This window comes from Oenanthe melanoleuca, chromosome 4, assembly GCF_029582105.1.
Source record: "Oenanthe melanoleuca isolate GR-GAL-2019-014 chromosome 4, OMel1.0, whole genome shotgun sequence".
Taxonomy (NCBI): Eukaryota; Metazoa; Chordata; class Aves; order Passeriformes; family Muscicapidae; genus Oenanthe; species Oenanthe melanoleuca.
In genome coordinates, this window is record NC_079337.1 from 58,153,434 (window position 1) to 58,176,254 (window position 22,821).

Consider the following 22,821-nt stretch of genomic DNA (forward strand, 5'->3'; position numbering starts at 1 on the left):
CAAGGACCAGATTGTTGAGTTTTCATTGTCCAGTCAATGTATCATAATGCAGATGTGTTTGGGTTCATTTGAGCTGTGTTGCATTTGGGTTCTTTCCATTCCTTCAGGTGAACTGGCATGTGCTGCTACTGAGTGCATAGCAAGTCATTTAGTTCTGGATTTTTCAGTAATTCAGAAAGTTATCAGAAGAGGAACAGGCAAATATGATTTTTCTAAAGGATTAAATTTCAGATAAAGTAGCAGGGCAGTAAGTGAACCTATATGTAAGTGTGGGCAGAAATTGATGTGAATATTTTTCTTTTCCTAGGGTGGATGGGGAGAGGCAGGGGAATTTGTCGTAACCAAATAGAAAAAAATCTGTGAATAATAAAGTACAATCTACAAAATACGCTTTTTATATCAATTGAAGAGACACTTGGGTGACAAAATACTAATGACATTTAGAAATGAAAAGTTTTCATCAAACACTTAAAGTAGGAGTTAAGCTTGTTACCTCTTCTCTAGAGAGCTTTTACCTTTTCATGGAGGAACAAGAAAGCTGTTACTCTCCAGCATTTACTTCTCTGACTCACTGAGTTTCTTCATTTACCTTGCCAGAAGGAGATTCTTCTTTCAGTGTTAGTACATTGCCAATACTTGGAAGATAATTTTTAAGCCAGATATGTATGTGCAGATATCTCATCTGGGTTGTCCCTAATGGAGGTATAAACAGAAAATTAGAGGTGACATTGTCAACCAGCAGTTGTTGCATGCCTGAGAGGGTGCATGTCATTGCAGTGATAGGCCATCTATACATAGTAAGTTAATAACTCCTTCCTTCTCAGGATGTCCTATGATCCTGTAAAAGTGCTGTTTAGGTATTTTTGTGAGGTTCTAACATGTCTGCTTGCTGATTCTACATGAGTAAGACTATTCCAGCACTTTATATTTTTTCACAGTAGGACAGTAGATTTAGATGACACTTTTCATATTTGGCTTAATCTGAAGCCCACCAAGACAGCTAGAGTCTCACAGATTTCTTTATGCAGGTAAAGCTACCTTACAGTCTGTAAATAATAAGAATAGTTAGCAAAAATAAATCCTTTCTTGTTTCTTGGGAGGCATGCCAGATGGTATTTCATGGGGGGAGTTGCAAAAGTCCAAGCCAAAGGCAGCAACCATACTGTGAGATTAAACCAAAAGATAGATTGTAAAATGCTGATTTTCTGTTGAGCTCTTAACATTTTTCTTCTTCTATAATGTATCTTAAGACAAATACTTTTTTTGTTCTATATCTCCAGTATTTTCAGTATTAAATGCTGAGCTATTTATATGTTGCTTCTATAAATGTAGCATATTTAAATTTAAAAATTTCTGGGTCCAAACTCATTAATCCTTTGATTTTTAATTTGATGGAGCAGTAATCTGTCTCTTTAAAATCTCAAACTAGTAAGCAGGCCAGCTTTCATATCTTTGCATCAGCTAACTAGTTAAATTTACTGTGTAGGAGTTGTGTTACAGATTTTTGTCATTCAGTTCTTTCATGTATACAGCGTGTCTGCCATAGAAACTAGTTAATCCTTGCTCATGTAGAGAACTGGGTGCAAAGAGTTTGAACCAGTGTATAAGTCATCTTCTGTCCTGCTGTTTCCCTGGAGTTTTCAGTTGTAACCTCATGCCTCCCTTATGCTCACAGAAGTGGATAAGGATCTCCCAGAGAAGAGGGATGAATTTTGTCTCTATGTAAACTGAGCAAGGTCTGTTTTGTTGCTGGCAGCTGTTTTAGATCACAGTTGATACAGTCTGGAGGAGGCCCTTTGTATAGCCATGTAGCATCTTAAATTAATACACTTTAAATAATCCATATCTAGTCTCGTCGATATAATAATTGTGTATTTTCCATAATTATATGTCTGTAACTTCTGAGCTCAGAAAAATGACTGAAATGACAAATCAGAAGTTAGTGTTTCAGTTGATGACATACAGATAATTTATTACTGCTTCTGTACAAGTCTTTCTTTCCAATGTAGCTGAGTATTTCTTTGAGGCAGATACAATAGTTTATGATTTAAAACTGTAGCCTAATCCAGTAGTGGTTTTTTTCTGTGGAATACTTGCAGATAAGCTAAATTCACTCACTCTGTTTGTCTGCTTATCAATATAATAAACTTATCTGCTCATCTGACAAGGTGTAGAATATTATATATATTGCTGGCACGAAGACATTGTTTTCAGCAGAGATCTCAGGACAAATTGCAAGGTCAACCTTGTCAGTAGTTCAGTTTTTGTCGACTAGATTCTGGCAGGAAAGAAAATTAATATTCCAGTTCATAATGAATACATGTTGTGATAAAATTTGCTCCAAATTTTCATTTTCTCTTTTTAGCTAAAAAATTTATTGCTTTGGATGACTTTGTTGAAATTACAAAGAAGTACGCAAGGGGAATCATCCCATCTAACCTGATTATGCAGGAGGAGGAAGATGATGAATTGGCAGGGAAGAGTCCTGAAGAATTACCCCTACGACTGAAGGTAAAAAGGCAAAATGGAGCAGGTTATTTTTAATAGCCTCTTAAGCATCACAGAAAAAACAGGAGTGACTTGCACTTCTTTCTCAATACTGATGTTTAGTATATATAGATCAATACAAGAATTGCTGTAACTTCTTTTTGGACTTGACCTCATATGTATATTTCAAGTTTTGTATATATGAGTCATGTATTTAAAAGCAAGTGGCAACAGTTTTCCCTGTAAGAGGACAATCTACCTTCATTACATCTTCAGTGAGGTTTGAAATGTACCTGTCATCACTGCCCTATTTTTATTATAGATGTTGTTATATGCTTCATATCTTTCTAATATAAACAGGAGCAAGCAGGTGAGAAGAATTATCCATAGCATGAAAAGGTTCTGTTATGATGGAATTCAAGAAAGATGAAACTTGCTGTTAGCTTCTACACTGATACTTCTCTAGATAGTGAAAGGAGAATGGAAAATTAAGGTGTATGCCTTCAATACTGGCATAAATTTTAGGCGAGTTAGGGGATGTATGGCTGCTGACCTGAGAGTTTTTGCTGTAATTTTGTTGTCCATTATCATATTGCAGAGATGGGTCAAAAAGGGGGAGTGCAAAGTGTCTCTTTTCCAAGCTTTTGCATGGCTAATTGTCTGAAAGAGATGCATTTATGAAGAATAGGAATACCTTCACAAATAAACAAGCTTTTGCCCAAATCATTGGGGCATGTGTTGTCCCAGTTCATCACAGTGCCACAGGTATTTGCTGGAACATTCTTGGCTTTTCCCCTTGAACTAATTAATATAAAAATGTAAGATCTGAAAAAACATGTGATTTTATGGGAGAAGGAGGATTCTAGCAGTGTCTAATGTCCCTCTGCAATATCTAAATGTGTGTTTGAAAAATCCAGTACCTTTTAATTGATCTTTTGTGAAGTGTATGGTTGGTTAGAGGCAGAGGGTTCAATCCAGCAGTTTCTCTGTTGTCTAGTGACTGTGTTGGAAAATGCCACATAAAATAGGTAGAATTTTAAGATCCTCTACAGTAACTGTTGTGGAGTTAAAAGAATCTGTAAATATGTAGTAATTGAATTTAACATACTTCTGCTGCTTCCAAAACAGGTTTTGACAGCTGCATTTTTAGATGTTTGGGAAGGATTGTTTAAAGATAAAACCACAGCTGTAAAGACTTCCTGTATGTGTATATGAATCATAGGCACTACTTCCTACAGTGTGTATGCATAGAATTTATAGCATAATTCTTGCAGAATGTGGCAGTTACACACCAAAGTACAGTACTTGCAGCTGAAGTAATGACTTAAGGTAGTGCAGGGCTGTAGCCATGTAGTTTATCTTCAGTATGAAGTTAGCAGAGCACAATATTTGACTAGGAAGCCATTTAATTATATGTGTCAAAGGTAATGAAATACATCTTGCCTGAAATCAAAATTGCCTCTGAGCTTCGTCTGACTGAGTTAATCAAAATGGAGCTAATAATCTCAGACACAGTAATCTTATTTTATTGGCAACATTGATCTGAAATATAAATCTTTTCATGTTAGCTGAGGTTAGACAACTGGCTGCTACTGCTTCAGTTAAGAACATCTGTGATCTAAAGATACAAAACTGCTCATTAATAAAATGCTTCTTTCTCTTTCCAGGTTGTAAAATATCCACTTCATGCCATTATGGAAATTAAAGAATACCTTATAGATATTGCATCAAAGGCAGGAATGCATTGGCTGTCTACCATTGTTCCAACACACCATATCAATGCTCTCATCTTTTTCTTCATCATCAGTAATCTGACAATTGATTTTTTTGCCTTCATTATTCCACTAGTCATATTCTATTTGTCCTTCATTTCTATGGTGATTTGCACACTGAAAGTTTTTCAGGACAGTAAGGCTTGGGAAAACTTCCGTGCTTTGACTGACTTACTGCTTCGTTTCGAACCAAACCTAGATGTTGAGCAAGCTGAGGTGAACTTTGGATGGAATCACTTAGAACCATACATTTATTTTTTACTCTCAGTATTCTTTGTAATTTTCTCCTTCCCTATAGCAAGTAAAGACTGTATACCATGCTCAGAATTAGCCACTGTCTCAGTTTTCTTCACAGTGACAAGTTACATGAGTTTAAGCACGTGTGCAGAACCTTACACACGAAGGGCGTTAATGACTGAGATAGCTGCAGGTTGCTTATCCCTATTGCAGATGTTACCTGGGAATGTTGGCTACTTGAAATTCTTAGGTAAAACCTTCTTTACAGTTCCTGTAGGCCATTTCTTTGTGATCAATGTAAGCATCCCATGCCTTCTGTTTTTGTACTTGTTCTATCTTTTCTTCAGAATGGCCCAACTCCGGAATTTTAAAGGCACCTACTGCTACCTGGTCCCATACCTGGTGTGCTTTATGTGGTGTGAGCTCTCTGTGGTCATTCTGCGGGAGTCCTCTGGCATTGGGCTCGTCCGTGCATCCATCGGTTACTTCCTGTTCCTCTTTGCACTCCCGGTGCTGGGTGTAGGCATTGCACTGATGTGTCTTGTCCACTTCATTAAGTGGTTTTTGTCTTTGGAGCTCATGAAAATTGTAGTGACCCTGGTTCTGTGTGCTGTTCCTTTGCTCTTTCGATGGTGGACAAAGGTAAACGTCTCTGCAGTCGAAGTGGTTAAATCGCTGAGTCGAAGCTCGATTGTGAAACTCATTCTGGTGTGGATCACAGCCGTAGTGCTGTTCTGTTGGTTCTACGTGTATCGGTCTGAAGGAATGAAGGTTTACAACTCCACCCTGACGTGGAATCAGTATGGTTTCCTCTGCGGACCCCGGGCCTGGAAGGAGACTAACATGGCACGCACTCAGATTTTGTGCAGTCACCTGGAAGGACACCGAGTGACGTGGACCGGGCGGTTCAAATACGTGCGCGTGACGGAAATCGACAATAGTGCAGAATCTGCAATAAACATGCTTCCCTTTTTTATTGGCGATTGGATGAGATGCCTGTATGGGGAAACCTACCCTCTTTGTGATCCCAAAAATGTTACACTGGAGGAGGAGGAATTGTGTCGGCTGAAGTTTCTGACAAAGCATAAATGCCACATGAAAATGTTTGATCGGTACAAATTTGAAATAACTGTGGGCATGCCTTTCAGTAGCAAAAATGGAAGCAAGCCCATAGAGGAGGATGACATAACCAAAGATATTGTGCTGAAGGCAAGCAATGAGTTTAAAAAAGTGTTGCTGAACTTGAGGCAGGGGAGTATAATTGAATTCAGCACAATTCTGGAGGGTCGTCTTGGCAGTAAATGGCCTGTCTTTGAACTGAAAGCAATCACTTGCTTGAATTGCATGTCTAAACTCTTACCTGCTGGGAGGCACGTGAAAATAGAGCAGGACTGGAGGAGCACAGTTCATAAAGCCATTAAATTTGCTTTTGATTTTTTCTTCTTCCCATTCCTGTCAGCTGCATAATGTGCTCACATATTGGTTCAGTGGTATTTTCGGTGTCCACTGCATTTACACTACCAAAGGTTTGGCTTCTTAAGTGAAAAAAAAAAAAACCCAACAAAAATCTACCTTGCTGTAGCAATGCTCAAAAAGTGTGCTGATGTAGAGAATTGGTTGAGTTTTGCAAGTGTACACACCATATCCTGACCTTAAACCCTGTATGACTGAAGTAATATATAGTACTTTATTATTATAATGAATGCAGGGGATTGCTGCTGACTAATTGCATGGAAACTGTTTTGTCCAAAATGGATATATTGCCTGTGGTACAACACTAGATGCATCCACTTGCTCAATGTTAAAAGCACTTTACTCTTTTAAGTATTCACAATGTGCCCATTTGTATTTTCACAGGTGTGGTTTAGAATAGGTATCTGACAACAGCTTTTGTTGCAATTATTGCTTGTATTTATATGGTATTTCCTAGAAAAAAGTGATCAGTAGAGTCAGTACCTGGTGGTGATATTTGCGTATAGCAATCACTGTTTCACTATTTCTCTCAAAGATAGTGACCACTGTTTTTTTGAAAGGGCACAAAATTTCACACCCCAGCAAGGTTTTACAAAGTCCCCAGGCTTCTACTTTGCATTAAATATTGTGTAAAAATTTGCTATTTGTTCTGATTGGTTACACTAAGTACAGTCCTTGCTGGTGTGTGAAAGGCAAATATCGAGGCTGGTATTGAGATGGTACCAGTAATGGACAAGCCACAGCAACTGAAATTATGCCTAAAAGTCTATAGTGGTAATGGAAATAGAATGTTTGTTTAATCACTTGTATTTTGCAAATAAACATGAAGTACAAACTTGAAATGAATGGGTACAACATTTGTTTGTTATGCTTTGACATTGTCACCAATTGTTTGTGTTGTGTTGATAGCAGCTTTCACTGAAAACTGCAATTTAGAGTGTTTAAAATATTCTTGTGCAGGATACTTGAAGTTGCACTTGACGGTTTTGAAGCCAGCAGTAAAATCTGGTGTGCCAGGTGAGGTTTTTGTAGCTGTGCAGTCTACACATAGTGCTTCCCCCTGCTTTTGTTGTGACTTTGGATCTTTTCTGGCCACTGTGGCTGCACAGCACAGATACATCCTGCCATTTCCCTCCCTCCGCTGAGCCTGCTTTAGATTCCTCTTTGCCTTTGTGTGTCAGTCATCATCAGGACCAGGGAGAAGGGTTAGCAATGAAAAACTGATAGAGAATGGGAAACTTCTGGGGACAGTGAGGCAGTGGCTGCACACCAGCCATGAACACCCTCTTGAGCATTTCCCAGAGCTGCAGTTGGGAGGGAGGATGCCAGAGGCACCTTCAGGTGTGCTGCCCTGTGCCCATGGCAGAAGCCCCACCATCCAAAGACCCTCAGTCATGCTTCAGCCCATCAGAAAATCTATGAAGTTAAGTCATATCTTCAGGGTGCTTCTAGCTTTGAAAACTTGCCAACTATCTGTGTTTCCACCTAGGGAAAAGAAAAGGAGTAAGATGGCAAGTAAATGCAAGTTTTGACAGCTTCCCTTACCCAGGCCCATTTTGTCTGAAGCCCAGCTTAGGCCTTTCTCCTTTTGTTAGAACATCCATAGGCTGTTTTTCTTTCTGGCTCTGAAATTTAAGCACAAAAAGATTTTAATTTTTTGAACTTTTTTTTCCTTACATACACACAATTGTGAAACTCCATGTGTTTGTCAGGAGGAAAAAAAGGCAACAGTCTTGGGATTCAGAATTAATGTTAAAATTTCTCCTTTTAGCTTTTACCCTTTGTATGGATGTCAACTTACTGTGGTGCATTTTGAAGGAGTTGTTACATGTCCTAAAAATGAAAAAGTGACTCAAGTCAGATGTGGGAAGTTTTGCAAGAGGAGGGAGAGTACTTGATTTCTTTGGAATGAGTTGCTTTTTAAGAGACAAAAGACTTAATCTTGGTACCTCAGTTCCCATTTGTATCATAATAATGACTCTGAAACTTGTATTTCAGCATTTTTTGCTGAAGTTGTTAGAGGATATTGGCATATAACTGTTACTGAATTTGCAAACTTAAGAATTATTAGCTAAAAATTTCTGGTCCCTTGGAGGGGGAGAGTTCCTTTGAAAATACTGATAATATCAATATTGGTCAGATTCAAAGTTAAACAATTACCCTTTATGTACTTACATGGAGAGAAAAAAAGGCTCAAAGCCAGACTCTGAATTAGCCAGATCCTAGGAAAAATAATTTGTGTGCTCTGTGGTGATGGATTCATGGAGATACTTGAATTTGTCAAGTGCCTCTTTTCAGCACAGGTGGGAGATTCTGCACAGTAGCACATAGAAGGTCATTTTCCATATGTTTTCAGTTCTTCAGTGCAACCACAAGGGACAGAGGAAGCAAATTTTACTTCAAGACCTTTAAATAATGCCTTTTAATGCTAGTTCCCAAGTGTTTCTCCTTGATGCTTTTACATTTTTATGGAGAAAGAGGATACATTAATGGCAATGATGGATAGATACTCCATTATCTTGTCGATCTAGTGTTCAGTGCTCTGAAACCTTTTCCAGATAAATCTTTCCTTTCTAAAGTGTATCTTAGCTGACAAGCACAAAATTGCTGAAATTTAATAATCAAGGTGTGCAAAGGGTGCATCTATTTACTTTGCACCTTGCAAGCAAACACAGCACAAAATAATTGTTCCATTCCTGCTACAGCTCTGTGTTCCAAACCAGTCCATCTTCTAGACTGGAGAGGCACAGAACCTGGAAGCTGCTGTTAATTATTCAATTATTCCTACATTTATTATTTTCTTACTCAGTTTTCAATATATGATGAATTATAAACAAAGGCAGGTGCCCTTTCTCCAGTCTGGTAATTCAGTCTTTCGAACTAGTATTAATTAATAGAAGAGGAGGAGGATATTACATGGATATTGACAATTCTAAATTAGGTTCAGCTGTGTAAGTTCAGCTTTAGCATTTAGAGTATACAGAATTTAGAAAAAATGTTCATTTGAATTTCATCTTCAATGTAACATGAAAAAGTACTGCTTGTTCTCCAAACTGGTACATTCTTCCATAAGCACAGAAAAACAACACAACACATATAGAAATTCTGAGTGACTTAAGAGCCCACTCTGTAATAACTAACAGCATCTTGCAGGAGGCAAGAATGCAGAGTTTTGCCCTGTTCTCCCAGAGAAAAAAAAATTGGTAGATCTGTAGGATTTAACATGGTTTTATTTCTTAGAACAAATGGATCTTTTAAATGCCATAAAATAGCAGTTATTAGTTGGAAAATTGTTGCAATTTTTTTTGTAACGCAGGGTGATAAGAATGTTGCCCAGAGATGCTGTGGCTGCCCAATCGATGGAGATGTTCAAGGCCAGGCTGGATGGAGCTCTGAGCAATCTGGCCTGGTGGAAGGTGTCCCTGCTTATGGCAGGGGGGTTGACAGTCCCTTCCAATCCAAACCTTTCTGTGCTACCATTGGGGTAGTGTAGTGCTTTCTTATATGCTTACACTGAGCTGCTTGCCTTCTGGCTTCTCTATTTCCACTGAAAAGGCAAAAGAAGTTTCCAGAAAGTGAATACCTTTTCAAAACTTTTGAAACCCATTGCAGCCTCTCAGGGTAAGGCTCACATCCAGTAACAGCTGAAGGAGGTTGAAAGAAGCTGCACTCCAACCTCAGCCTCACAGCTGCAATTGTTTGAACAGCAGATGGATATGAGGGAAAACCAACAACTATGTCATTGAGTTAGAAATATATTAATCCATACAGCAAAAAATAGGTGCAATTTGCCAACTTGTAAGGAGATAACATACCTGCTCTGGCACCCAAATAAAAGCAAGTGTTGCATGCAAATAGGAATCCTGGGAACCAAACACCAAATCACATCACTGTTCATATGCATTAAGATGGTTCATTTATTTTCATATTGTTACTCAAAAGCTTTATTACCTTTTACTCTAGGAAAAAAAAATCATTAGCATCCTACAGTTCCTCTTATAAATCATAGCCTGATGTGGAAAAGATGAGAGTCACCTTCCCCTTAAGCATGGATGTTAAGCACTGAGAAAACTTGTGTTTTCCTCCCTTTTAACTAAGCTTGAACTTCAAGTTTTGAAGCACAACAGGAACACGGAAACACTGTTTACAGACTTCCTTTAAAATACGTGAGTATGGAAAAAAATTGGATATGTATCTGCCCACTGACAGCTACATGAAGCAGCTTCTGTAAGATTGCAGCTACACAACACTAATTTCAGCATTTTCATCTGACAAAAATTTTCATTTAAATCTGCTCAAGAAGTGATGATTTTTACTGCACATCGTGATATGAGTGCTAAATTATCCCACTCCTTGAGGCCCCATCCTTCGCCTATCGGGAGATGCAAAAGCATCCAAAGTGAGTATTTCACTGACCTCTGGGGGGAATTTTTCACAGGTACCTTGCTTGCACTGACTGTTTTCGTCTGTGTGCATGCCCCAATGCATATACTGTAACAAATCTGAGAGAAGTACTGCTTTCTTAGGTATTTAAGTACCTTAGATACCTAAGTTCAGAGATATCTATTAGGCCTTTAAGTAAGGTTAAGTTATAGTTACAAACTTAGTTAAATGCTGCTAAGTGTTGTTCTTTTGCTAAATTGTTAAACATAAGTTACAAGCTAAGCATTGCCAAGAGTCCTTCTGTTGAGTTGCTAAATTCAACTTTAAGTTAGGTTAAGCATTAGTGCTCTGTTAGAGTGTTAAGGTAAAGCTATAAATTAAGTTATAAGTTGTGCTAGATATAAGTGGTTTTCCTATGCTAAATTTCTAGACTTAAGGTATAAGTTGAGTTAAAGTACTGTTGAGTGTTGGAAATTTTATTTTGCTAAGATACAACCTCTTCAATTCTATAGATCTTTCACTTGAAATACAGCACTTTGGCAAATGGGGCTTTCCCCTCTGACAGCCCAGGAGAGGGGGAGCTGACAGGGCAATTACCCTTGTGCTGGTGAGAAACTGCTCCTGTGCCTGCCTGGGGGGCTGGGTTTGGTCCAGGGGTGGCAATAACTGGTGGGTTTTACTGACTTCTGGCCACTGTATGTGGCTGAAGAGGGAATGTGGGGAGTCATAGGATGTGGTAGAAGGAAAAACACAGAAAGAACAGGCAGCACAACAGGCTAGGGGAGTGTAACCCCATTCATGAATCTTGTAAGTACATGTTGGTGTAAATTTTAGAAAAAGAAGTTTCATGAAAAAGTGTGTGTATGGGCTAAAACCTAAACTTCACTTAAAATGCTTTTATTTCACTGCCAGATTTGTAGCTTCATTTGGTTGGCATTTTGTTTGTTATGAGGCTGGATTAGTTGGTGTTAGTGACATCTGCCTTGGCTTTAGAGACGTCAGTGAGTGACGTACAAAGGTAATTACCAATTCACATTTCCAGTGTTAATTATTGGCAGAGATTCAGTTCTCATCTGCAGTTTGCTGTCAGATGCCAGAAGCATCACAGTGCATCACCCACCTGTTGGTAAGTTATACTTCTCCAATATGTTCTTTAAAAAGTCAGAAAGCCCAGTCCTAGGGCATCCAGGAGGTCGTGTCCTTATACGGGGGGAATTAACCTCCAGAGAGAGCACATCTCTGCCTGGAGCCTTGCTGTACTGGTGTGCTTCATCTATTCAGCACTGTTTGCAAGAAAATTACACGTTTACTGGTTTGGCAGAGGGCAGGTGTCCCCTGGCTGCAGAGGACAGGTGTCCCCAGCTGGCAGAGGACAGGTGTCCCCAGCTGGCACAGGACAGGTGTCCCCAGCTGGCACAGGGCAGGTGTCCCCAGCTGTCAAAATACAGGTGTCCCCAGCTGTCAATGTACAGGTGTCCCCTGGCTGCAGAGGACAGGTGTCCCCAGCTGTCAGAGGTCAGGTGTCCCCAGCTGTCAGAGGTCAGGTGTCCCCAGCTGGCACAGGACAGGTGTCCCCAGCTGTCAGAGGACAGGTGTCCCCAGCTGTCAGAGGTCAGGTGTCCCCAGCTGTCAGAGGTCAGGTGTCCCCAGCTGGCACAGGGCAGGTGTCCCCAGCTGGCACTGGACAGGTGTCCCCAGCTGTCAGAGGACAGGTGTCCCCAGCTGGCACAGCCCTCACCTGGTGCCTTGCCTCCCGTGCCATCAGGTGGCACTCCAGGCTCACTTTACTTTCCTCCCTCTGCTGCTGTCTCCAGAGGGCACAGCCAAGGAACAAAAGAATCAGGGTCTGGTTTTACTCCATTTCGAAGAGGAAATGCAGTTAGAAAAAAACCCTCTTATGAAAAATAGATAACTGTGAAGCAAATTCCCTGCCAGATACAAGCAAAGTTAAACAAATGCCAAGCAAAGGCATCATTGTGCAGTGTGCCTGCAATCCAAGACTATGAAAAGGGAGAAAAAAATCTATTTTTCTGTGGTATAAAAAACTGCACAATGATAAATGAACAGCACATGACACAGTGCATGGCAAACTTATGATAAGTGCAGCCTAGCTGATCTGCAGCTCAGCAGGTTTTGTGAATATTCCTGTCTCTAAGATCTTACAAAATAAGCCTGTCAGCATCAATCTGCATTGTCTGGTTCTGTAGTAAAGTGAGTAGTAATAAAACACTAAAACACAGTCCTGATGGTGCTGCTGGTGGAAGTCCTGATTTTTTCCTTCATCTTCATGCAGATTTAAAAAAAAAAAAAAAAATCACGCTTTATCAGAGCTTAAACCTTTTTATTAACTCTCTGTTATCTACACAGCAAGAAACAGAGAAAATATGTAGCAGAATTTAATAAAACTTTAGTAGAAGCCATTCTGATTTAAGGGAATTTCTAACTGCAACACTTGTTTGAGATACCCATGGACTGTAGTTAACATAAGGATTTGGGAATGGAGAAAACTTGTAACAAGATCACACACCAGGTAAAGGGCAGTAAGAGAAACTCTGCAATACTGATTTTTCACCTTTTTCAAATCAAATAGATAAGATGACAGCAGGTTGCTAGAGACATTTTGTTCTATTTTTGTAGATAGCAGGATTTTTGTGCAATAATAGCAAGTTTGGTAACAGAAAGGGCCCTGTAAATGTTGCTGTTAACCACAGGAGACAGCAGTGCCTGACAGCAGGAGCTGTGTCACACTAAATTAGAAAGGGCTTGAACCAAGCCCACAGAGATGTAATATCCCAGGAATCTGTGTGTGTCGATCTCAGCATGGCCTGTCTTTATCTGAAATAATTTTGTCACTTTAAAGAGCAAGGCATTTCAACAAAGCCTCTTGTCTCTAGTTCCTCTCCCGTTCCTCCCTCCCTGTTCATCCCTGGTGACAGCAGAGATGTTTCCACGACAACCAGCCATGCTGTTGCCTCAGGTGACAAACTATAACTTCAATAAACAATCACTGAAAATAGCTTCAAACAATTAATTAGGTAATGGAAATGTTATTTTAATAGGGCTTAGATGCTTTGGAAGTAGTCTACAGACCAAGTTCTGATCAAGAATTTGTCTAGAATCAAAGCCAAAGCTGCCATCTGAAGATCAGGATGGATATCACTGTCTGAATACTCAAAGAACTATCTATTCAAAAAAATCCTTCAATATAAAAAAATATTCAATCCAGAAGATGCAGTGAGTAACAATTCAAAGGGGTTTTTTGTTTGTTTGGCTTGGGTTTTTTTAAAAAATTTGTTCAAAGCACATACTGGCAGGAATTCACTAACTTGTTCACTGAAGGCAGCCCTTGGCTGACACACTCCCCATATGTGTGCCCTTGCATCAGTGAGACAGACAGATGATGAGCCCAGCAATTGGTTTTGCAATAAATGGATTTTTCAGTTTTCTCTTTACAACAAATGCTTTCATGCAGTTATAAATGGATGATTCATAAATCTTTCCTAATACTGCTTCTAGTAACAGTTCAATTGATCTTTAATCGTTGTTTAAAAAGTGAATCTCCATGGAGTCCTTCCATCCTGTAGCCTGAAGTTTCTCTAGCCCAGGGCAGCTCTGTCTAAGCTCAGACATATACCATCTTCAAGTGCAGATGGACACACTGAGTATATGCCTGTGCCTTATATCACAGTCCTCATTGGCATGGGCACTCTTTGGGGCTGCTAGTTGCCCTAGCAGAATGTCTTTTTTGTTTTATTTATGACTTTAAGTTTCTCCAGAATAGTGCATCTATGAAGCAAGAGCAATAAAGGCAAGGGTTGCCACCCTTCCCATCCCATCAGGTTTGTGGGCTGTGCAGAGACCTGCCCTTGCAGTGCCAGATGTGCTCCTGCTCCCCTCAGAGGCTGGTTGTGGATTGTGCTTATGGGTTAAGTCCTACCCTTTTGTGAAAAATATTTTCAGTCTGTGGATGAGAGACCCTGCACCACTTCTACTGAGTGTTCCTCTCAGGCAGCTCCATTTGGAGGGATTAACAACAGTGCTTGGAGCTCCCTTTGCAGGACAACAGGGTTCATCCCTGTGTGCCATCACACAGCTGGGATGGGGACATTGAGAACAATGTAGAATGGAACAGAATGTGCCCTAAATAAGAGCAAGAAAGTTTTTGAGGCAGCAAAAGCTGAATTTTCTAAACTAATTTTTTCAGATGCCCTGTTGTTTTTGTTATAACAAGGTCAAGGATGAAATGCAGGTTTGCTGCAGGCATGGTAAGGAAACCTTGAAACAGCTGTTGTATGTCCACATAAAGCAGTGAGCTGCCTGACTCTGCACAAATCCTTAGAAGGAAAGAACTGAGGAAGACTTGTATCTGAGGACTGAAAATTCAGGTACTACCCCAGGAAGGGAGAAGATTGGAATTCTAAACTGTACAAATCAGGGTATACATCCTGCATCACAGCAACTCTTGTGATTACAGCCCTATGCCTATTTCACTTTGAGTTTTAATTGTGGGACTCCTTTATTTCCCTTTGGGAAGTTTTGAAGATCTTGCTTTGGTCCTATGGGCACAATATATAAGACCTCAGGGTTTCTCTGCAAAAAGATGCCTTTTCTCCTCTTCCTGCAGGCACAAAGGCTGTGGGTGTGGGCCATGACACCCTCTCATTTGTGCAGGGAAGGAAGAAGGTTCACCCAGGTGCCTTTGGCAGGTGGATGTTCATAGGGCACTGGTGTCTCTCATGGGGATCCTCGTGCACAACAGCTGCCTCTTTGTGGGGGGTTTATAATTGAAGGTTTAAACAGTTAAACTGCTTTCTTAATGCATTTGTGGTTGCTAAGATACAACCTCTTCAATTCTGTAGATCTTTCACTTGAAATACAGCACTTTGGCAAATGGGGCTTTCCCCTCTGACAGCCCAGGAGAGGGGGAGCTGACAGGGCAATTACCCTTGTGCTGGTGAGAAACTGCTCCTGTGCCTGCCTGGGGGGCTGGGTTTGGTCCAGGGGTGGCAATAACTGGTGGGTTTTACTGACTTCTGGCCACTGTATGTGGCTGAAGAGGGAATGTGGGGAGTCATAGGATGTGGTAGAAGGAAAAACACAGAAAGAACAGGCAGCACAACAGGCTAGGGGAGTGTGTGGGATAAGACTGAGGAATGACTTAGTAGAGGAAGCAAGGGAAATCTTTCTGTCCCCTTCTTTAGATAGCCACAAGCTTCAATTGCCCTTCTCAAGCAAGAATCATCTCTGCTCTTTGATAAAGGAGTGGATCACTCAGGAGAGTCTGGTTTTGGGACAGGTTTGACAAGACCTTGGGGATAAATTGTGCAGGGAGAGATTTCTTGCAGTTCAAGAAAGTGATTAGCAGATGCAGGTTTAAAAGTAACACTAAACTCCTCAAAATTCATTAGCAATATTACAATAGCTGTTCAAAATAGCCAAATATTTTAAAAGGAAGCCTTACAAAATATGTGGAGGAAGGTGGTATAAAACAGTGCAGCTTATCTCTCATTTCATTTCATGCTAAACCAAGTCTTTACGTGTGAGAGTTGCAGAGAATATTTTGAGCATGTTGACAGAGCTCAATTGATGCAGCAACATCTCTCTGGGTTTGCAGATCAATAGCTGTGAGAAACAGAGAGTGCAACTGTTCATCCTGGAAAGGTGTTAGCAGAGATGTCAGAGGTTGATAATTGAACCAGCAGTGTTCTCCTCCCCACCTCTTCCACAAGGCAGTTCAAGATGTGCATAAATTTTCTGTGAGCATCACCTCCTGTATTGCACATAGATCACAGTGAGAGGATCTCTCCTACCTGTGGGAAACTTCTGCTTCTTTCTGCACCTTCCCACTAAAGTGAGGAGACTGGCCCAGAGCACCACACAGAGCTGCTGGAGGTGTTCAAGCCTCACCAAAGGGAAATGAAACCAAGAACCTACCAGAGCTGGGGTGTTAGCAGAAATTATCTGCAGTGGGGTATCACTCTGGTGTCTTGCTTGGGCAGCATTTACATTACAGGTATAGAATGGAGGAATATAAATTTATTTTCTCCCAATCTGACTCCCAAATTCAGTCACTTATTTTTTTCATAATTTACAGTGATTTCCCCCCCTCCCAACCCCCTCCAGAATTGCTTCTCCTGTTTGACAAATGATGATGAAGCCAAAGAAGGTGGTGATGGGGTTTCTGGAGTTCCCTGAGCTAAGTACTCTTCTCCTTGAAGCACAGTCATAGTGCTATATTCACATACCTATTGCCAGCTGAAGAATTTGGTCCTGTATTTAAAGTTATCTGCTTGGATCAGGCTATTGCATGATGTATTTATGTATGTTAGTAGTATGATTAGTTTTAAAACAAGGACTGCCTATCCAGGAAATCACCCTGCACACTTTGATCAAGTCACTGCTGTAGGGTTTATTTGTTTGAGCAGCCATGTTATAAAAACAGTGTGTAGCATTGTCATGATACTTGAAATAACTGCTTAATGGAATTGTTGGTTTAAGGATCCTTGTCCTACTCATTGACTGCCTCAATTGGCAAATGGCAAGACAAGTAATTAGCTGTACCCTGCCTGGCTGATCCATACTCATGGCAGCTTTCAGAGCTGAGGGAACTGAGGAGTTTAGGCAGTCAAGTGCTCCATGTAAATTACTTTGTATCATGGGCCTGATTTAGGATCTACAACTGCCTGAAGAGTTGTGTTCACCTTCACATGAGTAAAAGTTTGATCCTCATCCAACTTGAGAAAATTTCACTGCTAAGAAATGCTTTTTCATGGTGCAGTCTGAGAGCAAACCTTTTCTGAGCTGCCTGTACAAAATTTCCATTTAATGGTTTCACAAAGCCTAAGAAACATACCCTGTCCCTATAAAATTAGGCCCATTCCAGTAATCTGGTTCTGCCACATAAGCAAGGGAAGTGACTTCATGCCCTATTTTTAGACTCAATAGAATTTGCTGACATTAGTGCGAATGGAAAATAATTCCTATTGGGAGCAGAAACAAATTGATAACAATGTTACTGGAAATTGGATATAAAAGCAACCAATCCTTCCACTTGCCCTCTCATCAGGGGCAACCAAAGGCTCCAACTAAAGGCTCCAAAAGACTTAAAGCAGGACAACTTCCTGACTGCAAACAGCAGAAGCAGGTGGCTCATGCCAGTATCTCCCCCAGGCCACAAAGGGTTAAATTGCCGTATGTAGCCACTAAGTATGCATGTGAAAATTTCAAAAGCACAGGAGTGAGCCATCTGGCTCCTGCTCCTACTGGGTTTTTGGGATGAAAAGGGAAACTGGAAAGGTAAATAGTGGATTGCTTGATGTGTTGATTTTCAGCTGAGATTTCTCTCTTCAGTGCTTAGTCATATTTGTCCATCTAAATGAGTGGGATTGACTGTGTCTTCCCCAAAAAGAGGTGAAAAAAATTAGCATGTAAGCTCTGGGAGAGCTGTGCAAAGCCACATTCTGCCTCATGTAACAGCTGAGGCAAATTTATTCTGGTCTGCATCCAGAAAAAGGCCTCAGCCTCCCAGTGTCTAACTCCTGTGCAGGGATGGAGGGAGGCTTCTCACTCCAGGCACAAGCAGGATCAGCTGCCTTGGACTGAGATTCCAGAGAGCTGCCCCAGATCTGGGGCAAGTGCCATGATCCCCACAGAGAGTCACGCATCAGCTCGGACTGGAAAGAGAATTGTTTCCTACTTAAGTGTGTGTGCCAAGCCAGCATTCTTGCTTGCTTGTTTATTTTTTGATTATTATATTTTATTTTCCCCTTGGTAGAGATGGAGTGGTGGGAGAAAGCAGGACACTGCTCTGCTGACAGCACTCTGTTTTGTCACCTGGGCCAGTATGTGTCTCATTTGGGAGGCTGGCTGGCCACAACCCTGACACAATCCCATGGTTGGAAGGTCTCAAACCTGGCCAGTGATGACACTGTTGGAAAATATACCAAGTTTATATTTTTTTATTTTATAACTTTAGCCAGTTTTCACAGAATCATAGAATGAAATAGGTTGGAAAAGACCTTTGAAATCATCAAGTCCAACCTATGTTCACCTTTGCCATGGGGGAAGGGAATTAGAGTTTCTTTCCAGGGCATTTTTCCACCAGGTGGAGGCCTGGTGAGGTTAACATCTCAACAGACTGGGAGTAGCCCAAAAGATGCCCCAAAATACCCCAAAAGATAACGACCATCAGCAGAACATCAATGGCTGTTAACAAACATCAACAAACATCCACCTCAGATGCTGCCTCCTGGCATGGTTGGAGACACCTGGTCCAGAAAAGACTGATAAGGAAATCAGGGAGTGAGGACCTAATTAACATCAGAGGTAAAGAAATCCAGATCCAGTAGGAAACCAAATACTAAGAATTATGTAACTTGGAGCCAATGAACATTGAACCAATGAATCTCTATGGGTCTTGAGTGTATAAAGTCTGTGAAAAATCTGGTAAAATTCATGTGTCATTGAATGGTTTTCTCTGCACACCTGGGCAATGTGTGAATGAAATTATTTCTGTTGCACATCCTGGCCAGAAATAAAGTAATGCCTTGATTCTCTAACACTAAAAATGTTGTTGGAAGGCTTTTGTTTTTCCTGCAGTTTTGGTGACACCAGCAATACCATTTTTTACCTGTGACTTCAGGTGTCAATTCACACTGAACATCTCTGATTCCATCTGTAGGAGATGGAGACTCAAGCCTCCTAAAGTCCAGGTTGGGCTATGAGCAAAAGAAAAAGCTGGTCCTAGGACTGAACCTAAAGCACGGCTCCAGCTCTGCTAGAGCTGCCCACACTCTTCATCATACAACACCCTAATCCTACTCATGGCATGTGTTCCCTCCTCCACCTGCCTCAACACTTGAGGTTCCCACAGGAGCTTGCCCTCCAAGTCCTGATCCCTGTGACTCTTCCTCCTCCATAAAAGGAGCTAAAACAACTCTTTCTTGCCTAGCTTAAAAATAAGCTGTGCCTTGAGGTCATCTATTTATGCCTTTTTTTGGTTGTAGTTTTATTGAAAAAGCTGGTATTAACATATTTATATTTTTATTCAACAACAGTTAGCTAATTTGTGCAACACAAAAAAAATGCAGCCATGAACAACAGCTTCCAAAACAATCAGATTTACCAACTTTACCATTACTTACTCTACACCACTGAAAGCTCAAACTAAAATGATAAAGAAAGTTGGAAACGTTCACAATGACGATGTTAACTTTCCATACATTCAAGAAACCAGGAAACCGATCTGTAACAGTGATGTCAAAGATAGGAACGGAATACTGGTCTTTGAAAGGTTTCTATTTATTTCCTCTATAATTACTTCATGGTATTTTGGTTGGGTATTTAATTAGTTTTATAAAGCTCCAAAGATATATTTGTTTATTTAATTTTAACATGTTCTTTTTGGTACCCAAAGCTGAAACAGAGTAAGGTACTTCAAATTAAAAACAAAAAATGGTTTGCATCAAGATCTGCTTTATAATATGTTACCTATAGAATCTTACTTGAGAATGTTGAAAGTTAAATATATGTTTTACATTATTTCTTGCTGTAAATGCCAATATGAGCTGATAGCATTTTTTTTTTCTTTTTGAGCTACAAATATTAATGGAGGGGGCCAAAAGTCAAAGAAATTGTATGACACCCTTTAAGCAGTAGTTTGGCATTAACAAGTTCTCTATACAATTTACCACACTCTTAAACCTTTTTACAAGGAAAAAAGAAAAGGAAAAGGCAATTTTGTTAAATTTCGTTAGAATAAATATGTACATATACTGTCCATGCCTGCTACAGCACACAGTATTTTATAAACAAACATTCTTTGTTCCCTTTAAAATCACCCTACACATTTCATACCGCATGTGTTTAGTGTGGCTGGAAATCGGTGCACGTGTTTGTGCTTCTACACACAAAATATACAGCATTGATCTAGAAAACTTCAGATTTCAGGTGTGGTGTTGAGATGTCCTACAAAAACTCTAGACTGTTTTTTTTATTTCTTGTAAGCAGATTTTCACCCACCCTTCCCCCAAACCAAAATACAAAAGCATGCAGATCCCTTCATCAGTACATTCTCCACTTACCAATAAATCAGTGCATAATGGCTTTAAGACTTTTGTTTCTGAGGAGTTTTAATATGGGTGGATTAACAGGTCATGTGAGTTGTGCTGTTTATTCATGGTTAGAGTAGGAATCCTTTGGGATATTGAATTTTCTGCCAGAGCTGTTAAGAGTGCAGCAGAACTTTCTTTTCCTGGATTAAGAGGACTTCCTGCCCACTGCACCACTCCTGTACCATTCCTGCATGCCCTACTTTGCGTGTACTTTCCTTTTCCACTTATATCACTCATCATTACAGAACAGAGATAGTTCTAACAGCATTTCTGTGGAGGAAGGTTTTGTTAGGTTTGGATTTTTCGAATTTTCATGTTTCTCCAGGACTAACTGCCTCCCAGAAGTGGCCTCATTTAAAAGCATTAAAATTCATTTGGTGGTGCTGCCTCTCGCAGTACCATTCTTTTCACAGTTACAGATACCAGGCATTGCCTGTATTCCCCAAAGGCCAGGGTTAACATAACTATTCTGCAAACAACAAACAAGGGCCTTTATCAAGTGTCTAGCAGGGATGTCACTTTGTTCCCACTCAAGTTGGTTGCTGCTTTCAAGGAGAGCACTTCTAGCCAGGGTTTCCAGAACTCCAACCCCAAATGGTAGCACAGATTTGTGTGTGAATTGCCAGGCTGTGTCTGACAAGCCAGTCTCTCCAGAGCTGCAATGCCAGGTTTTTTAATAGTCCTCACACAATAAAGATATTAGTTATTGTTTTAAACAGAGCAAACAGAACCACGGAGAATAAACTTCTTAAAATAAGCTGGCTGAGTAACTATACCAGTCTGTCACTTAGTCACTTGGAAAGGTGAAGCACAAAGTAATGTGATAAATAAATAAATAAATAAATAAGAGGATATTGTAATGAAGGGAATGGGATGGGTGCGATGGGGCAGCTTTTTACCAGCAGGGATTCTGCTTCCAGCTCTAACTCTCATGAACTCCCTCCAATGTGCCCCATGTTCTAAAGGGATGTGACCATTCTTCCAAACTGAAAGACAGGAAAACAGCACAGGAAAAAAAATCAAGGGATTGAGGCAAAAAGCCCTAATAATGTGGTAAATGCTGTGCACTGCAAAAGCAGGAAGGGCACCAGCACACCACAGCCCTGCAAACCACTGAGACCCTTGAAATGATGGGCAAGAGTTGGGGAGCCTCAGCCCCTCTCAGGAACACTCCTAAATTGAATAAATATCCCTTTTTGTTTAAAGGACCGATACAGACCACAGTACTGGATTTGCACTCGTGCCTTTTACTCATACAGTTGCAGTGATGGAAAATAATTGGCTCGCCACCAATAATGATACAGGCTGAGGGATGAAAGGATGCAACCTACAAATCCCACCACAGAAGCCACAACTTTTGTGAAGATCACATCCTTCTACAACTCTCAAGAGGCTGGTTTGTAAATATAGAGGGATATTGATAAATCTAGTGCATTTCTGAGTTCACTTTATCCTGAAATATGTACAGATTGTTTGTCGCTGCTATAGCAATGATGTTCTCGGTTGGGTGCCATGCTGTGTGCAAGATCTTCTTGGTAAAGTCCAAACTGTCAACACTGATGTCGTCTTTCCTCCGTTTGCCTCCGACGCAGACTCTGCGGGGCTTCAGGATGGCTCGCGGCTTGCTGCTCTCCCGGGAAGCCTCCAGGGTGACATCCCGCTTGGTGTTGCGGTCAAACATCCGGAAAAAGTTGTTATACGCGCCTGTCATTATCACACTGCAGAGAGACAGAGAGCGACAACAGAGGCTGTTAACAGCAGCTTCTGCAAAGCCACCGACACGACTGCATCAGGACAGCCCAGTCTGCCAGCTGTCTTCTGGGTTCAGATGGGACAGAGTAAGGAAAACACCTGGGAAAACCCCAGTATTCCCCAGAGTGAAGAGTTTTCTTCTACCAATGCCTTCCCCTTCCATATTATTCAATGAAAATTACAGTTACCTCAAATTATGTCCACTCCCTGACATCTTGAGAATTGCATCACAAGATAATAAAAGCAACAGTCTTAATAAGTTATTTTTAATTACCCACAGCTTTTTATAAGTGCTTAAGGATCATACATTTCAGGCTTTTTCCATTTCTCTGGAACTTACCTTTAATGACACGGAGTTTTACAATGATTCTAGAAATAGTCTAAAAAATGCCCACACATTTCACAACAGTAAGATTTAATACATAATTATATATTTTAAAGAGTATTTTGAAGAAGGGTGTTTTAAAATGTTCTGAAAAATCACACTGAATTTGCACATGTAAATTTTTTCCAGACAAAACCCTTTTCCTTGCTGAAGCCACAGATCTGGCAAGTCCAGACATCATTAAAATTTGTATCTATGATGCTTCTTAGAAATAAACACA

The 22,821-nt window shown here is 40.4% G+C and overlaps 2 protein-coding genes across 8 annotated transcripts in view; one reads left to right on the top strand and one right to left on the bottom strand.

The window, feature by feature from the left end:
• WFS1 (wolframin ER transmembrane glycoprotein) overlaps positions 1-6,811 on the top strand; it is a 32,586-nt gene extending 25,775 nt beyond the window's left edge. For all 4 annotated transcript variants that reach the window (XM_056490219.1, XM_056490221.1, XM_056490220.1 and 1 more), the window contains exons 7-8: positions 2,366-2,511; positions 4,155-6,811. In XM_056490219.1, coding sequence (XP_056346194.1) covers positions 2,366-2,511; positions 4,155-5,963 — 1,955 coding nt within the window. In that variant the 3' untranslated portion in view covers positions 5,964-6,811. The remainder of the gene's footprint in view (positions 1-2,365; positions 2,512-4,154) is intronic.
• Positions 6,812-18,333: 11,522 nt separating this feature from the next.
• Positions 18,334-22,821, bottom strand: part of PPP2R2C (protein phosphatase 2 regulatory subunit Bgamma) — a 187,161-nt gene continuing 182,673 nt past the window's right edge. For all 4 annotated transcript variants that reach the window (XM_056490554.1, XM_056490555.1, XM_056490558.1 and 1 more), the window contains one exon: positions 18,334-22,182. In XM_056490554.1, the coding sequence (XP_056346529.1) occupies positions 21,891-22,182 (292 nt within the window). In that variant the 3' untranslated portion in view covers positions 18,334-21,890. The remainder of the gene's footprint in view (positions 22,183-22,821) is intronic.